Source organism: Scomber scombrus, chromosome 16 (genome assembly GCF_963691925.1).
Source record: "Scomber scombrus chromosome 16, fScoSco1.1, whole genome shotgun sequence".
Lineage (NCBI taxonomy): Eukaryota > Metazoa > Chordata > Actinopteri > Scombriformes > Scombridae > Scomber > Scomber scombrus.
In genome coordinates this window covers 13,465,568-13,485,438 of record NC_084985.1, presented here as the reverse complement: position 1 = coordinate 13,485,438, position 19,871 = coordinate 13,465,568, and the positions used below count along the sequence as shown (strand labels likewise).

The 19,871-nt window shown below is 39.9% G+C and overlaps 1 protein-coding gene across 1 annotated transcript in view; it reads left to right on the top strand.

The window, feature by feature from the left end:
• Window positions 1–19,871, top strand: part of trps1 (trichorhinophalangeal syndrome I) — an 88,295-nt gene that overhangs the window by 64,272 nt on the left and 4,152 nt on the right. The window contains exon 9 of the mRNA XM_062435416.1: window positions 18,304–18,426. Coding sequence (XP_062291400.1) covers window positions 18,304–18,426 — 123 coding nt within the window. The remainder of the gene's footprint in view (window positions 1–18,303; window positions 18,427–19,871) is intronic.

Below are 19,871 nucleotides of genomic sequence, written 5' to 3'. Positions count from 1 at the left end.
TCAACTTTGCCATTCTACGAGCAGACATCAGTGGGTGCTATTGAGGAGTAGCGAGTGAAGATTTGTTGAGATTCTGATTGCAATTCGGGCGACACACACTCACGTATAATGCAGTTTATCTGGTCAAACTCCATCAACCTCCGACTTCTTTTCAAATAAACATGATTTTTCCATGAATCATTTCAAAAGTTTGTTTTTGAGTCTGAACAAAAGTCAACACAGGAGCTAGCCACATGTAGCAGCATTATGGCTAACTGCATAAGGAACTACATCTGGGGCAGTTTGCACATCAGTCTGATTACAACTGAGACTGTGGTTAGCTCAGCGTCTGTTCATGCTAGAGAAGTAGTAACTTAGATTAAATAAAATGATTCATATCTGTCTAGTTTCCAAACTGCAAGGACAAAATGACAAGATACACAGTGTGCAGTTTTGGTGGACTGCTGCTGGACGATGGAGACTTACATACTGTAATTCCTCAGAGTTAGGTGTTGAAATCACATTTTTCTTACCGTGTGGAGCTGAAAATCTGGTCCAGCCAGCCTTGTTCTTTTCATCCAGTTGATTTTGTGGCAGTGAAACAGTCTCCAGGACAACAATGTTGATAAACGCTGTAAATCCATGTGTAGTTTAGCACAGCTGGGATTACTCTCATCCATGGACACTTCTCGATTTTCCGTATCTGGCAGCAACAGGTCCCACTCTGCAGAAAAAGTTTTCCTCTTCACTCGTAAAGAGAGCAGTGACTACAGTTTCTTTGAGGTAACTGTTACTGTACGTCGTCTTTCCTTATGGTCCTGTTGCCTTGTTTCTCTTCTTTCAGTTGTTTTATATACTCCCTGTGTACTCCAGCTCACATAAATATGGCTGTCCATTCAAAGTGAAAAGACTTACAATCATCTTCATAATAGTCCATGGCATCTGTTTTTTGCAGGGTTTTTTGTGGATAAATACATGGGTTGTAGTTCCCTATGCAGTTAGCAATAATGCTGCTACAGATGGCTAGTTTGGAGTTTGCCACAATAACCGTTATTCACGAGGCCTCGTTAACCTGAATCTCAATCTTAATCCCAACATCTCAATAACGGAGTTGCAGAGAGCAAAGTTAGCTGGACACAGAGTCACAACTGCCACATTTATGAGAAGTACATCAGGTTTAGATAAACTAGAATTTTCCTTCCAGCAAACAGAGCCAGTGCGCTTTTTTCATTTTCAAATATTTTTCTGTATTGAAGTGAAAAATACATGAGTGAAGTAGATCTACTTAAGCAATCACAGACAGTGCATACAATAATATTGGTATTAAATAAATGTTCATCAAAGATTAGCAAATGTGTGTCTCATTTGTTGTTGTCATAAAATTGTTGTACTTTATCAGATGCAAAATAACAACATAACAGCATTATATGACAGCCATTGGCCACTCTGCTGTCTAAATATTTGCATTGGCCCTTTAAAAAACCCATGTCGATCAACCATTACTGCAAATGTAAGAGATACAGTGTGTATAAATACTGAAATTGGCTAAATTTTGTTTAGGCCCAGCAGATCTGGCTTGGACTGAAGCTGTAGCACTCTGCCTGTGGAGGTGGCAGAGTAAAGCTTGATTCTAGGCCAAGTTTTAAACCTGTTGATAGATCTGACTGTTTGTCCGGGGCTGCAAGCCATGTGTGAAAACACACATTTTTTTAAGTGCAATTAAGGCCTCAGATGAAGTGACAGCCAGTTTTTTGAAGCCAAATAGGACATCTCTTTAGGTTGATGCTGTCCTCTCAATGGATGGAGGCCTGTATAGAACACAATATGAAAATCTCTCAACAAATAGGACATCAGGTGATATTCCCTCAGCAACCATTTCTCTCTCTCTCCCTCTCTGATAACATGAGGGTTATCATACATGCTGCCGTCTAGAGCAAGTGGAACAAAGATGAGACATCGATTAAACACACACACACACACACACACACACACACACGCACGCACACACACACACTCCTTGGAGGATAGCTGATCTGTTTGGTTCCTCTTGACAGTTAGAGCATGGCCATCAACATCCCGAGAGAGGGAGAGAGAGAGAGAGAGTGTGTGTGTCTTTGAGTTTGCGTCTGTGTGTGGCCCCAATGCAACGAAGGGACTTTGAGAAAGAAAGAGGGATGAAGGGTGGGAGGGCTGGAGAAGGGGTAAGGAGTAATTCAGATATTGATGTCCTAGGCTCTAACTCCACCCTGAGGGGCCTGTCTAGGTGGAAAATGTCAAACGAGCCCCAGGCTGATCACATCACTTAACTTTGCCGGAGCCTCAGTGGTGACACAGAACAGCTCCACACAAAGTGACAAAGAACTGTACTCAGGTGTATGCTAAAACATACAAAACAATGCACACATATGTATTACAACACATATAGACAGCAAAACATTTTCTGGGCTACACCCTCACACAACAAGATTTTATTTGTATACTGTAGCCCAAAATCACAAATTTGCCCTAAAGGAATACTCAAATTGTAAGTCTTAGAGGCCCAATTACCAAATTTCCACCACATCAAAGATCCAGTAAGGGTGCATTAAAGCATATTATAGTACAAAAAATCCAGAACTATTTACAACAATTTATTATGACAGTATTTCTATGGGAGAAGTGGCACCTTCGCTTTACACATAAGTAGGCATAAAAAGAAAATTATGTGAAGAAGAGATACTGGTATGTGTAGAGTTGTTCCTATCTGTATCCATTGTTGAAAATGTCATTGATTTTACAATTTTACTGCTGGAAGCTTGATATGACGCTTTCAAATGGTTCAGTTTGTGGTTCTTACCTTTGTGTTCCGGGTTAAATTAGGCATGATTGGTGTCATTGTGGCGCTTTATGTTACCACTCTTCACTATGGCCATTGTTTCATTGCAGATCAAGCAGATAGATTTTTTCCTCAGGCAAAATTTACTCTCACTCCAGTCATCGTTAAATGCAAGGTTTGCACTGTCAAACCTTTCTTTTTTTGTATGTAATAGTTTTGAACAAGCTTTTTTTACTTTATCAATTGGATTGAGGCTTTTTCAATTATTGAGGCTGTAAATCATACTAAACAATCGGAAACCCTCACCTTGGGCTCACTCACTGTTGTCGTAGATCAAGTGATTAATTGGTAAACTAATCAACAGATTAACTGATGATGAAAATATTTGTCAGCTGCAGCCCAACTCAGATATTACAAAAATGCACACTGCAATATTTATGCATGACCGTGTCAAAGTCATGAACAATTGGTTTGTACCTGCCACCTGCTCTTTCATTGGATAATTTTGATTCAGGAGAACTGCAGTATGGAAATTCAGACCTATGAACAAGCCAGGGAGCAAACTTTCATTTAAATTTTGAATATGAAGAAAAGCCCATTTTAAATGACCAGCTTGTCACATGGGAGCATAGTAGACTACTTAGACATGCTGTGTACCCTTTCAGTGTTTGTTTGTTCGTACAGGTCCAGCAGTGCCTGTCACTCAGTAACAAGTGTAGTAGTGTCATCAGCTCTGAGTCCCTCCCCATAAATAATAATATAGCCTTATCCTGAGTGCAGTATACACACATCACTACCTTACTATGCATTCAAATGTACATACATACACATACACACACACACACACACACACACACACACACACACACACACACACACACACATTAAAAACTAATGGTTAATACAGCGGCACCAACTCAACAAACTGACTTCATTCTCTGTCATTGACACTGCTGTTCTGTTGACTGTCAGTGTGCAGTCAACAGCACTCTGCAATATTTTGAAGGGTCACTGACAGTTGTGCACAGCCATATTGAGACTTGCATAACGAAATGCTTGAGCGCTGTCAGTTGCATAGTAATGATGGTTAAAGGTCACAGTATTTCATTAATTTCAGGCACTCTTTATCACTGCCAGTAGTGCTCTTGGTGTGAATTGCCTCCACTACAGACTGAATACAGAGTAAAAATGGGGTAGGTAGATAGAGATGGAGCCATCAGAGGACAGATGGAGATGGAGGGAAAGAGATCTAAATAGACAGTGTGAGGAAATAGAAAAATATGTGAAAATATGTTACTTTCTCGGCTGGTTTTCATTCTTTTCCTATCAATTTTAATGTCAGAAATCTCGGCACAACCCCCCCTGAGGAAATGTAGTTGCAAAATTCATCATAGTCTTTCAAGATCCTACAAAAAACTCATTTTATAGACATGTAGATAAGCAAAAACTTGTTTCTGCTCTCATTATGCTGCAGAAGTATTGTTTTGCTAGGAGTCCAGTGTGGCCTCTGTCTTTTGATGAGTGGGCCTTAATGAGCTGGCTAGCTTTATCGTTTGCCCTTTCGGCTGCGATTTGATTGAGCACTTTTAAGTTGGCTTTGGAGCCTTTAGTCTACTGTTTTGAATGTATTTTTTTTACCCCATTTGGTGTTCTTTCTTTCATGACTGAATACTCCTAAAGGAGATGTACAGCATTTTTGCATCTCAAGTTTCGGACCCTTGACCACGTTTAACATGGTTATCTGGCATCAAAACAGTGTAAAATAACAGAAAATCACAAAAACTTGATATTTCCCTTTTAATGTTTTTTGGAGAATCACTGGGATAAAATTGTTTTAGGAACAATTAATGCCTACTATTCATTTCTCTTTTTTTGTCAAAGTAGAACATGTAACAGAATTGTTTAAGGCTAGCTTCATAATTTTCGAGTCTATCTTAAAACAACAGTCAGGTGCCCATATGAACACCTAAGGAGGTTTTCTGTAATCATTCCTTCCATTCATAATGGCTATTAGAATATCCCCTTGAAATGCTCTTTCAATGTAAGTGATGGGGGCTAAAATTATTCGTTGTAAAATTGCATTTAAAAGTTGATCAGAAGCTTAAATGAGGCTTCAGCATTTTAAGGAAATCATATCAAGTCTGCCACATTTTTAGCATCAAATTCCCTCTTTGTGTTTCCTCTGAAAGTCTTTCCCTGATGAGCTGTGGTGGAAGTATAGCCACAAAAAGAGGGACTTTGGAACTGAAAAAAATGTAACATTGAAAGATATCTACCTGATTTGAGTAATGTGGATGGTTGAAGCTTCATATTAGCTTCAGATAAACTTTGAAATACAGTTTTGCACAGAAGGAGGCTTTGTGGATTTTGGCCCCCAATCACTTACATTGTAAGCATATTATGAAGAGATCCTCTAAGTTAGTATAAACAGGAGGAATCATTATGGCAAGAAAAACCTATTTCAGTATTTATTTGGGCAACTGACTGTTGTTTTAGGACAGACTTGAAAAATAGTGAACCCATCCTTTAAGTGAATTTCAAATCTGTTGCCTGCTTTATGTTTTCACACCTGCATCATTCTGTGTGGGAGTGTGTGCAGACCTTTGCTGTAAACCCTGTGTGCATGACTGAATTCAGCACTCTCCAACATTGCGTGTACCTCCTCCTGTGTGTGTATGTGTTTCTGTGGAATGGGTGTTTTCCTGCGTCTTCCTCTGCTTAGTGTTCACCTTGACCTCTGTGCCCACTCAGTGTTGCTCATTTCCCACTACCATGACCTCTGACACTAACACACACACACATCCTCATCACACATACAGCAGAAGAAAACACACAATTTACCATCTGACTGAGGCAGAGGGAGACTCTGGAAATGTTCCACTTAAGCGAAGATGTGAACCCTCCAACCTTGTCTCGCTCACCATCTATCTCTCTCTTTCTTTCTTTCTTGCTATGGCCATAAATGCTGTGTTTACTTCACTTGTCAATATGTGTATTGGCAGCACATTTAAACAGACGGGTGGGTGAATAGGTGGACAAACAGTGAAATTGGGTGACGGGTAAACAAAGTGATTAGTGGATGTAAAAGTACAGACAATTCATTTTGTTTTACAGGGACATGAATTGAAACCTAATAAGAGGAGCGTATTTTGGGACCTCCTTAGAAATTCAAAATCATGAAAATGGCAGTTGTTGTGAAAATGTCTATCTCCACAATACTTTCCCTCTTTTCTCCTCCTCACCACCTTGCCTCATCCTCCTCTTCCTCCTTGTTTTTTCTCCTCCTTACTCTTCCCCATAGGGCTAATTGGGGAGATAAAGTCATTCGGCAAGGCAGTATGTGTGTGTGTGTGTGTGAGATAGTGTGATGTGTGTGAGGTCATTTAGAGGTGTATTACTCTAATGTGCTGCTCATTATGCAGTTTGGTTCGACTCCTCCTTCCCTCTCAATCTCTTCTTTCCAACTCTTCATCCAAACCATTTTTAATTTTTTTTCTTTTTTTCTTTTTTCTCTTGTTTCGTTCCTGGTGTTTGTTGCTTTCTCTTTTTCTTCATCTTCCTCTCCTCAATTAGGGGAACTTGCCTGTCCAAGGTCGTTTGGCAATTAAGATATATTGCCTGTGTGTGTGTGTGTGTGTGTGTGTGTGTGTGTGTGTGTGTGTGTGTGTGTGTGTGTGTGTGTGTGTGTGTGTGTGTGTGTGTGTGTGTGTGTGTGTGTGTGTGTGTGTGTGTGTGTGTGTGTGTGTGTGTGTGTGTGTCTTATAACAACGATATCAAACAATTAGTCCCACAGATGTTGCCATCAGTATAAACTGTAAATTTAAGAAATTATGAAACAGATTGTTTACATGTCAGTGTTAACAGAGAGAGATGTGTTTCTTTGATAATGTGTTTTTGACTTTTTGTCATCTGCAGCTTATTGCCTGTCAGGTCAGCTTACTGCATGTCGAGATGTGTAACAGTTTTAATTCAAGTTTTTTAATTTACTTGTTTGTCAAATGACACTGTGGTGTACTGTTGGTACTTAACCAACAGGGTAAGCGCCAAATCGCAACTGTTACTTGAATTATATACACTGAAACAAGTTAGGTCATTATCTTGTTCTCTTGTTCTTTCCTCTTGTGTTTCCAACAACAACAACAGTCATTTTGTTAAATGTACCCAAAATGATGATATGTATGAAATTTGCGGCCTTTGGTAAGAAGTTTGTATTGGTAGCCATCTCCTACTTCCTTTACCTTAATTCTGAGCAGTTGCTTGAGTTTATGTTTGTTACCTTTCGTTTGTAGACTTACAATAATGTGAAATGTGTAACTGGAAGTCGTATATATCAGGTGTAAGCTCATCTGTTTGACTTGGATGCTGATGAGTTTCTATCTCTACTTACATAGACAACAAAGTAGTGCAGTACTGAATCATTCATAAGTTCCTATAGGAAGAAAAGTGATTAAGATTTTTTTCAATTTTCAGAAGTGTTTTAGTGTTTTACTTTTGAAAGTGTTTTACTTTTGAAAGGTTTTAGTCAGGCTCGCTGCTTACTGGCACAACACTAATAGGTAGGTTAACTTGTAGCCCTCGAGTATGAATGGCCCGTGTGGGTCTGTGTTGTGTGGGAATCAGTCCACTGAATCATTCTCAGATACACAATAAAATAGTCTAAGACAGTTAATAAGACAGTTAATACCTGTGGATAAGACTACAGGTATTAAGGATGCACATTATAATAACTTTCTCTCTTCTCTGTCTCCCTCTCTTCCTCTCTCTTTCGCTCTCACTCTCTCTCAGTCTCTCTCTCTCTCTCTCTCTCTCTCTCTCTCAGTCTCTCTCTCTCTCTCTCACTTTGTATGTTTCCTTCTCTCTCTTGCTCTCTCTCTTCTCCTTTGGGCAGTGGGGTGAGTTAAGGTTTCAGTGTCCTGGTTTCCACAGCAGATTATGTGCAAGTGTGTGTGTGTGTGCGTGTTGCAGCAAAGTGTGTTAATGTCCACCTACAGGGCCTTCCCATGAAGACACACACACTTCCTCTACTTCCCTCTTGCTTGCTCTTTCTCTCACTTTCTCTGACAACCACACACACACACACACACACACACACACACACACACACACACACACCCACCCACTCAGCATTCATGTACATCCCTCTCACACACACACACTGACACGGTGCTTAACTGGTCAGTGTGAAGTGGGTCACTGCTCTCCAGACACTATATGGAAAAAGTTTTCTAAGGAAGGAAATATAATTTGAGATAAGAAAAAGGAGCTCTAACCAAGTTAATTCACATGCAACATTTTAATAAATAATATGACACAGACAAATCATACAAATGATCACTCACAGTGTATGAATAAAAGATTAATCCAGAATGGGAATTCAGTTTAATTCCTTTTTAATTCCACACTGAGTGTCACACTCGCTAAATTACTGGTTCTCAAAATGTTTAGTTTTTGACCACTTAAAATTCGTCAACATCTTTTTGTGACCCGACATCACAGGTTAGACCCTTAGTTGGACAGATAGTGGTGAGCAGTGTTTTAATAACTTTAAAACATCTGACAGAGACATTATCAAGGTGAGCATACATATTAATATACCACAGAAAAAGTACAAAATACTGAAATGTCAAAAAAAAGATGTTTTTTTAAATGTATTTACTTATTTATTCGTTTTTATAATCTGGTGACCCCTTAGATGCCCAGGGTGTTGCTAATCCTTCCATAGTGACACACAATATAAAGAATATGTATACAAAATAATGTTGAGTGATGATTCATGTTGATTTTGTGCAGAAAAAAGGGGATAAAATCAGTGAGCTCAGAGGCTTTGCCCTCTTTTTCTCATTCCTATGGTTGTATTACACACTCGATCACTGCACAAAGAAAGTCAAACGTTGAATCGGGAATCATTTTATCATAGAAGGAAGAAAATGTGCACACACAGTATTTCATATTATCTGATCAAAATGATAAGTTTTAGCTTTATCCTTGATAAACACAAGCTCACACAACAATATCAGTAGTTCAGATACAAACACACACAGAGGAAAGTCACATAAATTCACATTAACGCATACACACACACGTATATAACACAAGCATTCACACTCATACATACACAACTATGGTCTCCTGGTCCATGGGCACCAAGTCCACTTGCATTGTGGCTGTTTATCAAAATTAGATCAACGTGGAACGATTTCCTTTTTTCTCTGTTTGCTAATGTGCTCTTTTTTCACTCCCCCACCCCCAACAGTTCACTGGTTATCAGGCTTTTACCCAGAACACACAACTGTGAAGTCGATGCAGCTGCGATCGTTCATCAAAATTAGATCAATGAAAATAGGGTTAGGGATTTTGCTTAAGTGTGGCCCAGCCTGTGTTAGTATAGTATGTGCACTTCTGCACAGAAACTGAGACTCTCACTGCTCTGTAACAAAAGGTAGCGACTACTGTATGAGCTCAACACAAGAAAGATGAAAAGACCACGGCAGAAGGGAAAAAGGGCCGGAAGACAGTGATAGCAAAGGGTAAAAGAATGAATAGAGACTGAAAGGAGGGAAGCGGGCCGCAGTGTGTGGCCCGTGTGTGTGTGTGTGTGTGTGTGTGTGTGTGTGTGTGTGTGTGTGTGTGTGTGTGTGTGTGTGTGTGTGTGTGTGTGTGTGTGTGTGTGTGTGTGTGTGTGTGTGTGTGTGTGTGTGTGTGTGTGTGTGTGTGTGTGTGTGTGTTAGAGAGACAGAGAGAGAGAGGGGGAGAGAAGGAGAAAGACACTGACCTCCCTCTCTTTTTGTGCCAGATGGATATGTGTGTCTCTTATGGTGATGTCATCTTGTTCCGGTGTTTGCTGCTGCTTTTCTTTGGACACTCAGCTGTCACTCTTGTTCCCTTTCCTTTCTATTTTGCATACGCACACACACACACACACACATACACACACACATATACACATGTATAGGTAGACAGGCACAGAATGACAGGGCTGTTGTGAAAGCTGACACCTTCCATTTCACTCTCACACACAGTTGAGTGTGAATGCCTGTGTGTGTTGTAGTATCCGTTAACAAAGGATCTGGGTTGTTGTGTCTTGAGCTCCTATATCCAGCCATTCCATGGTGCAGAGACTATTATAGTGTTGTTTTTTTTATATTTATAGAGCAGTTGCATCTGTACATTTATGATATTCTCATTGCAGAAACTGTTATCACAACCCAGCCTATATAACACACTTATCAAGTTTCAGTTTCAGCTTTATTTTGTCCCAGTGGGAAAATTGGTTTTGTAGCAGCTGTTAAAAGCAAGTTACATAAAACTGAAAGACTAAGAGGCACAACAACCGACAAGCACCAACACAAGGTGCTGATACAGAGCTTCACCCAGCAGCATGAGACGAATTACCATCGTCATCATTATCACAGTCTCCACTTCCATCAGCACCAATCAATGACAAGAGATCATCACTATCCTCTTGCTTATACCATCACGTAGAGGCCTAAGGCAGGAGGGATAAAGGGGTCCTTATGCCTGATTTCTTGGCAGAGGTGAAAATGAGTCAGTTTCTCGTCTGCCTAACTGAGTGATTTTTATTAATTTTTACTTATAGTGGCATGGCAGGCATTAATAAGGTTGATCATTTCAGCTGAACTTGACCCATTGCATATAGTAAACGAAATGGAAAGGAAAAAGGAAGTTATAGGTGCTTCAAGTAAACTCCTCAGTGAGTTTACATACATTCTTGGATCATAGTTGCATTTATTTGGAGTAAGAGATGCCTTCACTAGTGATGTTGCAGTAGATAACTATACAAATCCACCATTTTAAAGTTGCAGTATATAGTTATGAGAAAAAAGTGGACTTGGCCAGAAAATGTGAACAACGACAACTTTCAGGTCCCACCTTTTTCCTCTTTGCTGTTGCAGTCCTGCCTTGAAAGCCTCTCCCCGAGGAGCAATCGGCCGTGCACGCACGTGAAGGCTTGTCCCCACAGTAAGAGAGGAAGCCTGTTTGACCGAGTGAGAGCAAAGCAGATGCTGCACGGGGGAGGAGCGCTGCCGACTGAGCGCACGGGCTGTGTGGGGGAGGAGGGCTGCCAGCAGCGTGTAGGAGCGTCATTGACACTCCTCCGGCCTCTGATTGGTTGTTTTGATTCGGGAGCGGCGAATTCTTGCAAATCACATTACGACCACTGGGTGGACCTAGAGACGGTGGATTTTGTCACAGCTTATCAGTAACTTATTCTACTGTCAGATCATGATGACACTTTTAGCAAATATAACACACAAATAGTTACAGACTGAAGCTTTAAAGCAGAACAAGAACCCTCCACTTCCCTTGCTGCTTTGCTGGTGCTCACTAGCTAATGTGAGCCTCACTCATATATTTTATCCTGAAATTTGATTTTCTTTAAGTTCTATCACTACGGCCTCTACAGAGGGGAGGTACCACTGAATTTGCTGCACTGATCTGGTTGTTCTGGGAGTCCGAGCGCTGTAGGAACAGAATGTTAGAGGAGAGCTGCAGGCTGTGTGTGGGGGGCAGCTCAGAGCAGTCGCACAGAGCCGAAGGTCATGCTCAGTGTGATCAGGCTGTAGGTGCTGTGTAAGGACAGAGACAGACCATTTCTATCTAGCAACAGTTTTCTCTCTGCCCAAGACTCTTGCAAGCATCACTCATTAATACCACATAAATCCATATATTTTGATAAAATGTTGATATGCTGCATCAAAACTTGTATTTCCTGTGCGAGAGTGTTTAGTTCAGTTTGAGGGTTTTACAATTTTTACATTTTCAATACTTTTAATTTAATTGTAAACCCTGTTGCATTCAGTTTAACTGGCTAATAGATGCAAGCCACACCATATTCTCTCATGTATATGGCTACAATATGCTATTATTATCCCTTTTTAAAATTTCTGTTAACTCCTGAAGGGATAATTAGTTGTTTGGTTGCACCCCTCCACAGAGCTACCACAGGCAGGACATTTTGCCTCTACACTAGTTTCTCTGCACTTCACTGGTAATGTCATCTGAGTAGATAATCAGCTGGAAATGCATCCTCCATTGCAGATCGCAGTTGGACTATGTCCATTTTTCCAACTGAAAAACAGATCTGTTTTCAGCTTAAAACAGAGCCAAGAGTTGCAATTCTTAATTATTTTTTTCTTTCCCAAATAACAGATTGGAGTGATTCTTAAGTATTCCTGCAGGCTTTCAGAATCTTTAACTGGCCTGTTAAACCATTTACCTGGATTTTTGCTGTTCATAACTTAGCTTTTCAAAGATGCTGTACCTTGACTATTATTATTCTTAAAGGGAAACTTCAGTATTTTTCAATCTGGAATCTATTTTCCCAGCCGCAAAACAGACAATTATGTAATCCTTTGGGGCAATTGCACACCATCAATGTACGTTTAATAAAAATGCTTGTTTTTGCCACTGACAGGTTCAAATAGTTATTAAAGGGTCTGACAACATCATGAAAAGGACCATACAGAGAAATAAAACATTTTTCTTTAGCTTTCTCTTGATCCGTTCTCTTTGTTATCGTGTCTAACCAAGTCTTGCTAAAGGAGAAGTCTTGTTCTAAAATCTCGATGTAAACTGTTGTTGAAATCAGTTAAATATTCACTCTCGCTCAATATTTGACCAATTTCCAAAATTGTTGTTCTCTTTAGTGAAAAACACTAAAGTTTCCCTTTAAGTACTGTTTTTTTTTGTTTGTTTGTTTCTGCTTGTTGAATGAGGATAAACTAGCAGAATAAATTCTGAGTCAGGTCAACTTAAATTCATTCAACTCAAACTCAATTATTCTATTAGGAGAAGCAATTTAAATGCACACAGTAGTCTGGCAGTAAACCACACAGATGGGCTTCTGCAGCCATATGCGTAACACACACACGGACACACAACAGAAACAGACACGCACACACACACACAGTTGATGGTTGGTAGCACCTATAGTGGGGGTCCCTGTTAGATGGGTCCCAGATGCCTTTCAGTGTGTATGCATGTGTTCATGCGTCTGTGCGTTTGATTGCTGTGGTGAATCTTTATCTGAAACTATTTTTGTTTCTGTGTGTGTATGTATGTTTGATATGTGCGTGTGTGTGTGCATTCATGCAAGAGAGAGAGACTGATCCAGTGCATAGGATATTAGACTTGGCAGTATGGAATTTAGTTAATTCCTCCAGCTAGTCTTCTAGCCTGATTAAATAATCGCTGATTTAATGCAAGTCAGTGCGCGTATCAATGTAAATGTGTGTGTGTGTGTGTGTGTATGTCTCTTTCTGTGTGCTAAAAGCAGGGCTGACTTACTCTTTAAGTGAATTAAATGTAATTTCATTTTGAAAGACTTTGTTTAGAAAGCCCTATTTTTAAATTTATTTTAGACCACGGGGCGCCTCGATCTATTTCTTCCTTCTCTCTCCAGTTCCCTGTTCATGTGTCTCTATTTTGCCACATCAAAGGATAGATACAAGGATTTCAACCTTGACATTTGAAGTGTTTGTGTGTTTAATTTTCTTTCACCATAATCAATGTACAAAATGAAAAATATGTGTTGCAAAATGACATTTCCACTATTAGAAGAATGTGACCTTGCTATCACTAGTTCTTACAAAATAAAAGCACCTATCAGTTTAAACTAATTATTGGGGAATTATGTCTTAAGTTTGTAAGTCTACGCCAACAAGATACTTAAATAGAGTGAGAACAAACTTGAATTTGATCTTTAAAATGGATATATAAAATTTTTGGAATACAACTGTTCATGTGTAAGCCACAAGAGTTTAAAGATGCCACCACACATTGGATGCAGATGGTAGCTAAAACATCAGAGATAAGGGAAGTAAATCTGAAATTTCAGTATTGCTACATAACCTCAACCAGTGGATGTTATCTGTTCAGGCCAGCTCTTTCATAAACATCTAAAAAAAAAAAAAGAAACATGTAGTGTAAACAGTTTGTGTAACATCTGTAAATTTATGGCTGCAGGAGAGTCTCTGAGTGCACTAAAAGCCACAGCTGAAGGGTTCAGCCACTGTGCGGTTTCACCATATGTTTTGATGCTGAATAAAAATCAGACTCTTCAGAATGAAGTTATAATTTATTAGTGTAGAGTCACGAAAAACTCGCAGTGAAACAGACCATAACTTCTGTTTGAATTTAAAGGATAGCAATCACTTCAACCCATTTAATGAAAAGCCGGCGTGGCAGCACAAACCCATAAAAGTCTAAAAAACAAAATGAAAATTGGAGTATAGGAGTTGTCTAAAAATGTAGCCTATTTTCAAATTGCATATTTTCCCAAACAAACAACAGTCAGGTCTTGTAGCCTCTTTTTATGCATTCTTGCATTAAAATCCACCGCCACCAGTAAAATAAGGGCTCTCTGTTACAGCAGCATTATTGCAGAGAGACTGACCAAACTGATTGTGAAAGTTATTAAACCAATAAATGTTGTTTTATATGCAGCCTGCCACTGAGTAGATTGTACTCATAATTTCTGTCGGCCTTTTAATGGGCATTATGAGACTGATAAAAGCTGAAACTGTTGGCAACTTGTCACTGTTATGTATGATGTACACTAGCTGTCGAGGAGATTAAATGATCTGATGTTTTGTGTTATATAGTACTTGAGAACAATACGTGTCGGTGTGTTTTTTATAATATTCAAGACAAACACTTACAGTATCAGTTTTACTTTGTTTACACTGGTCACTCAAATATCCTGTGCATCTTAATGATGAAACCCAACTTTATATCTAAACTTCAACGTTAAGTTTATGTGTTGGCTGGGCTTTTTGGCTTGATTAGTAGGAAGTTGATAAAGAGTGTAATTTCCTAAATAATTAACATATTTCTGTGTGTGCGTGTGCTTGTGTGTCTCTGCATGTTTGCGCTGCATGTGTGTGTCAGAGGGCGTTGTTGGTGGTGCAAATTGAATGGTATCTTAGGCTGCAGATAAATAGATGTCATTAAGACCCTGAGCGCTAATTACCAGCAGCCTTCCGCTGCAGGCTGAGGTGAGTGGGAGAGGCCAGGTATCAGTAATCAATCAGGAAAACATGCACCGATACACACACAGTCTGCAGATACACTCCGATACACCCAGCAGACATACACAGTTACATAGCTACCAAGACAGAGATGCATTCACACTAAAATCTGGGCCAAAGTGTGTACAAGGTACTGTAGAACTGTGTTTTCTGGTGTGTGTGCATTTATTTAAGTTTGCACATGTGCACAAATGTGAAGCCAACCAGCTGATGATTGAAAAGGAAGTGAGAGATCATGAGCCAAATTTGATTTTTACTACTTGATTCTCTACTTTCCTGTGTAATTGACACTTGATCTTCACTCACACACACACACACACTTCTTGGATTGCGGCCTGTCATCCATATTGAGCTTGCCTTCATTAGGCAGTGGAAGCAAATATTTTCAGGTGTGTGTATATATATATATATATATGTATATATATATATATATATATATATGTGTGTGTTTGTGTGTGCGCGGCTGCGCGCGCATGTGTGTATATAAGTGTGTGTGTTGCAATGAGGGGCAGCTGTGGGGCCATATGTGAGTGATTTGGGCGCTCGGAGGGAAACTGAATTTTGATGACAGACGCACTGTTTGGCTTGCAAGACTAGACATACACACACACATGCACACACACACACACACATACGCAGGAAACACACATCAATCAATCACCTGGCTCTGTCTCTCTACATGTGGTGACCGTATGGTGTGTACACCATACACACACACAGGCAGGCGCACACACTCACACACAGACACACACAAACTCAAGCAGAGAGGACTTGGTCATGTACGTGTTCTGCTGTCTGGTGTCAGATAGACAAAAACACATGTACCATAAAGGGTCTAATAATAGCTCCAGTGTTTATTATACACAACATTATTTCAAACAGGATGTTTTATTATCCACAAATTGAGACTGAGAGACTAGTTTTTCTAGTATAAATAAACACGTCTTTGGTCATCGTTTGTATTAAATCTATAAAGGATCTAAAACTTGGATTGATCCAGTGACAGTATGAAGAATGCAATCGTAAATGCCTGTTTATGATCCCAAAATTACAACAAGGAAACAAAAGACCTATTAAATCTCTTTTCATTGGCAATAGAATTTGATGTCTAATCTTTAAACACTGGCCAGTACCGATGTTTAATCAGGTCTGATCTTTAGCTTTTTTTAATGGTCATACAATTTATATTTATGTACTTTTTCTCTTTTAAAGGGACTAAACGTTCTTGTGTGTGTGTCAATAAAACAGCAAATAGACTTGCTTTGGTTTTCTGCCTTAAATGTTCAATATGACTTTTGATCTTGTGTCAAAAATTGGGTAAATTGTCCAACAGGCCACTACTTAAGCAGCAGCGATACTAATGCATTTTTACAGAAGTACAGCAAATAGACAACTGTTATTCTTCAAATGCATCTGCACTGTGCATTTCTGTCTGTGGTGTGATTTCCCAGTGAAATGTAAAGTGGTTAATTGCACTGTGATCCTCGCAGTACATTAGATTGCAAAAATAAACTGAACAGTGGTGTGCCCACTAGGCTCTTCTTGCTTTTAGCTGGCAGCGCAGAACAGATGCTCAGTAAAAGTGTTGGTAGTGGCTCCATGTGTAGCTCTGAGACTACAGATTGCCTGATTGAAGTGCGTTGCTCTTTTGCGAAAAGTTGAAACGTTTTTAAGTTCTAGCTCTGGGTACTCTGAGCCCTCAAAACGTATGCTAAGCTTTCAGCACTGTCATGATCGTAAAACAACAAGAAGCCAGTGCTGAAGGGTCCCAGTGGACACAGGGTCCATGATGGAGGGGGAGGGAGAGGGAGAATCCGATTGGGATAACAGGCAGGAAACAAGAGAGAGGGAAAGATGGCAGACATGCACAGAAGATGTGTTTTGGATTTTAGTGAATCCTACTCAATGACAGTATATAAATACGGACGCATCTTTACTTCCTACCGCCATGCAAAAGTGAAGCTCAAATATATTTTTTTCTGAGTTGCCATCTTGCTTGTGTGAAAAGTAGAGTCGGGCGGCCGGAGGATGGCAAACTTATCAGAGAGATGAGCACAAACATCAGTGTGTTAAGAACTACCTAAAATGACAGAAACCATCTTTGGTAAACACTTATTTGACTTGTACTTGATTTTTTTAGTTTGTCTTATGTCCCATCCGTTAACATGGAGGGGGCGGGAGTTATGACCTATACTGCAGCCAGCCACTGGAGGCAATCAAGATGTTTTGGCTTCACTTCTGGAGAGCTGTCATGGCATACTTATTTATATAAAGTCATGGGTTATACCTGTAGGCACAGAGTCTGCCTCTGCTACTGTGATGAAAAAAGAAATTCATAACAACATTTATATCAGTAAAGTAATTTAAATAATAAAGAGCTGAAACTGAGAACGTAAAAGGAACGAGGAGAGATTGAAAAGACTAAGAAGAGAGGAGAAAATGAACTGAGAAGAGACAGACAGGGATAACTTGTTGGATGGACAGGTAGATAGAGAGAGAGAAACAGACAGAGTCATGGAGGAGAACGATGAGGTATGCTGTCCTCTCAGGGTCATAAAGGTGGTGAATGGGGCCAGAGACTTAATGGGATGGAGAAACGTTGTGATTGGCTCATTACTGTGATGGAGCACGTTGCCACGACAATTGGCCTTTTCACCCCCCACCCACCCTTCCTTGCACACACTACTTGTCTATGCACCACTGCTCCATGAACTGCAGAGGTGTGTGTGTGTGTGTGTGTGTGTGTGTGTGTGTGTGTGTGTGTGTGTGTGTGTGTGTGTGTGTGTGTGTGTGTGTGTGTGTGTGTGTGTGTGTGTGTGTGTGTGTGTGTGTGTGTGTGTGTGTGTGTGTGTGTGTGTGTGTGTGTGTGTCCTGCTGCAGTTCAGATAAACAGTAAAACACTTTATGCTACAAGGTGAAAGCATAATTCATCTCTTTCCATGTCCGTCAAGTAGTGCTTGACAAAATTACCGCAGTATCTCACATCTCTCTTACAAGAGCCCAAGTTCCCTCAGAAACACACACTCATATTTAAAGCACACACCACATATTCACCTCAACTGCATCATTTTCTTTTCACTGAAGTATATTTTGGTGTTTTTATTAACCTTGTTCTATACAGAGAAAATCAGCGTAGAGGAGAACAATGTTCTCAATAGGATTTTCCATTAGGCATGATAAATGAGAGCACATCATCTCTCTGCCAGCAGGCCAATCTGTTCTCTCTCTCTCTCTCTCTCTCTCTCTCTCTCTCTCTCTCTCTCTCTCTCGCTCTCTTTTTTAACCTTACTACTAAGTCATTGTTCTTGAGCAGTGTAAAAATTAAAAAGGTATCAAAACTTTTCTTTTCTTTCCCCCCTCCATTCTTTCTCACTGTCGTTCCTATTCTGTCTAAGTTTATCAATTTATATGTTTACTGTCACACTCTAATGTTGTCAATTATTTTTCTTTTCCCTGCAGCGGCGCAGAGGTAGTGGGGTCTTTTGTGCGAACTGTCTGACTACCAAGACATCTTTGTGGAGGAAGAATGCTAATGGAGGCTACGTCTGCAATGCATGTGGTTTATACCAAAAACTACATTCGGTAAGTCATACGCAGAAATGTGCAGGTGCATGAAAACAGATGCGAGTACTACACCAGCTGTGCATTACACTAAAGATTACACTAGAGAAGCTGTAGAGCTGTGAGACGAATATAAATAGTTCCAACAGACATGGCACAGTAAGTTTCTGTTTCTGCGTATTTGTGATCCCTTTTTATCACTTCATTTTCTTCTTAAACAAATCAGGGGAGACGAGAGGGGGGTTTTAAATTTCAAAAGCACTTGTAGAGAGACGTGTATTGACATTGACATATAAAAGTACATTTGTGTTGCTAGGCTCGTATCCACTCATAGGCGACCTAGATATACTCACTTGCTATGGCTGGATCAGGGACCCAGTACTTTAGACCGTTTTATGGACTCAATGCTGCGCTTTAGTACATCCACTGGGTGGTTTTGACCACTAATTATCATTCCTCATGTCTGGCCGATTAGCATACGATGCAAATTAAATGGTGCATACTGCAGTAAAATTCGTGTATATATTCCGTGAATCCCACTGTGAAAAAGTAATGCAGGGAAAGTATATTTGATTTGGTGGGTGCTGGGAGTTACAGACCATTTCAGCAGTCACAGGGAGCCAGTTCCATGGAGTGAGAAATATGATGGAATGAATCAAATTTACCATCTAAGCCTGGGGAAAGTCTATGGAAATCCCAAATTTAATTAGACGGCATGAATTACAGATGAGATAAAGACTCTGGCTGGAATTTAGTTGACTTCAGAATATTGAACTTACTCATCTCAGATATGTTCTTAAGGAGTTTAAATTTCACACTTCAATATACCTGTTTGACTCAAGGATTTACAAATATTACCTTCAGAGCACAAACATATATATGCCAGCTACATGCTCACATATTAAGCTCAACTAGTAAAATTCCAAAGAGAACGAAAATGTTTCAGAGTAATAAATCACAATGTTAATAAATGCATCAGTGGGTTGACAGTGTTACAACCCAGAGCAATGTGCTGCAATTATGGAATGGAGCTTTAAAGACCTTTTAGTGGATGACAAGCTGTAGCAGTTTACTCCTTCCTGCCCCTGCAGATGTCCTTGGTTCAACCCGTTCATCTCATCTGCTGCTCCAATCACGTTCCAGCTCCCTCTACTCTTGGCAATCTTCACGACAACCATATTTTATATCCCATAATAAAAGTTTTATACGCTCTACACACATTATTAGAGAGGATAGCAGCTAGTAAAACACTTGAGAGTGAGAGAGAGAGGAAAGGAGAGTTATGAATAAAAGGTAGACATGAAGGGAGGGAGAAAGACAAACAAAGGGAGGAAGGCAAAGAAAGAGGAAAAGATTAAGATAAAGAGAGAGGACAGAGATAATGAAGGGGGAGGGTGTGTATATAAAGAGTGAGAGGTGGAGGGAGGCAGAGATTTGGAGAAAATGCAAAAAGAAGAGAAAGATAG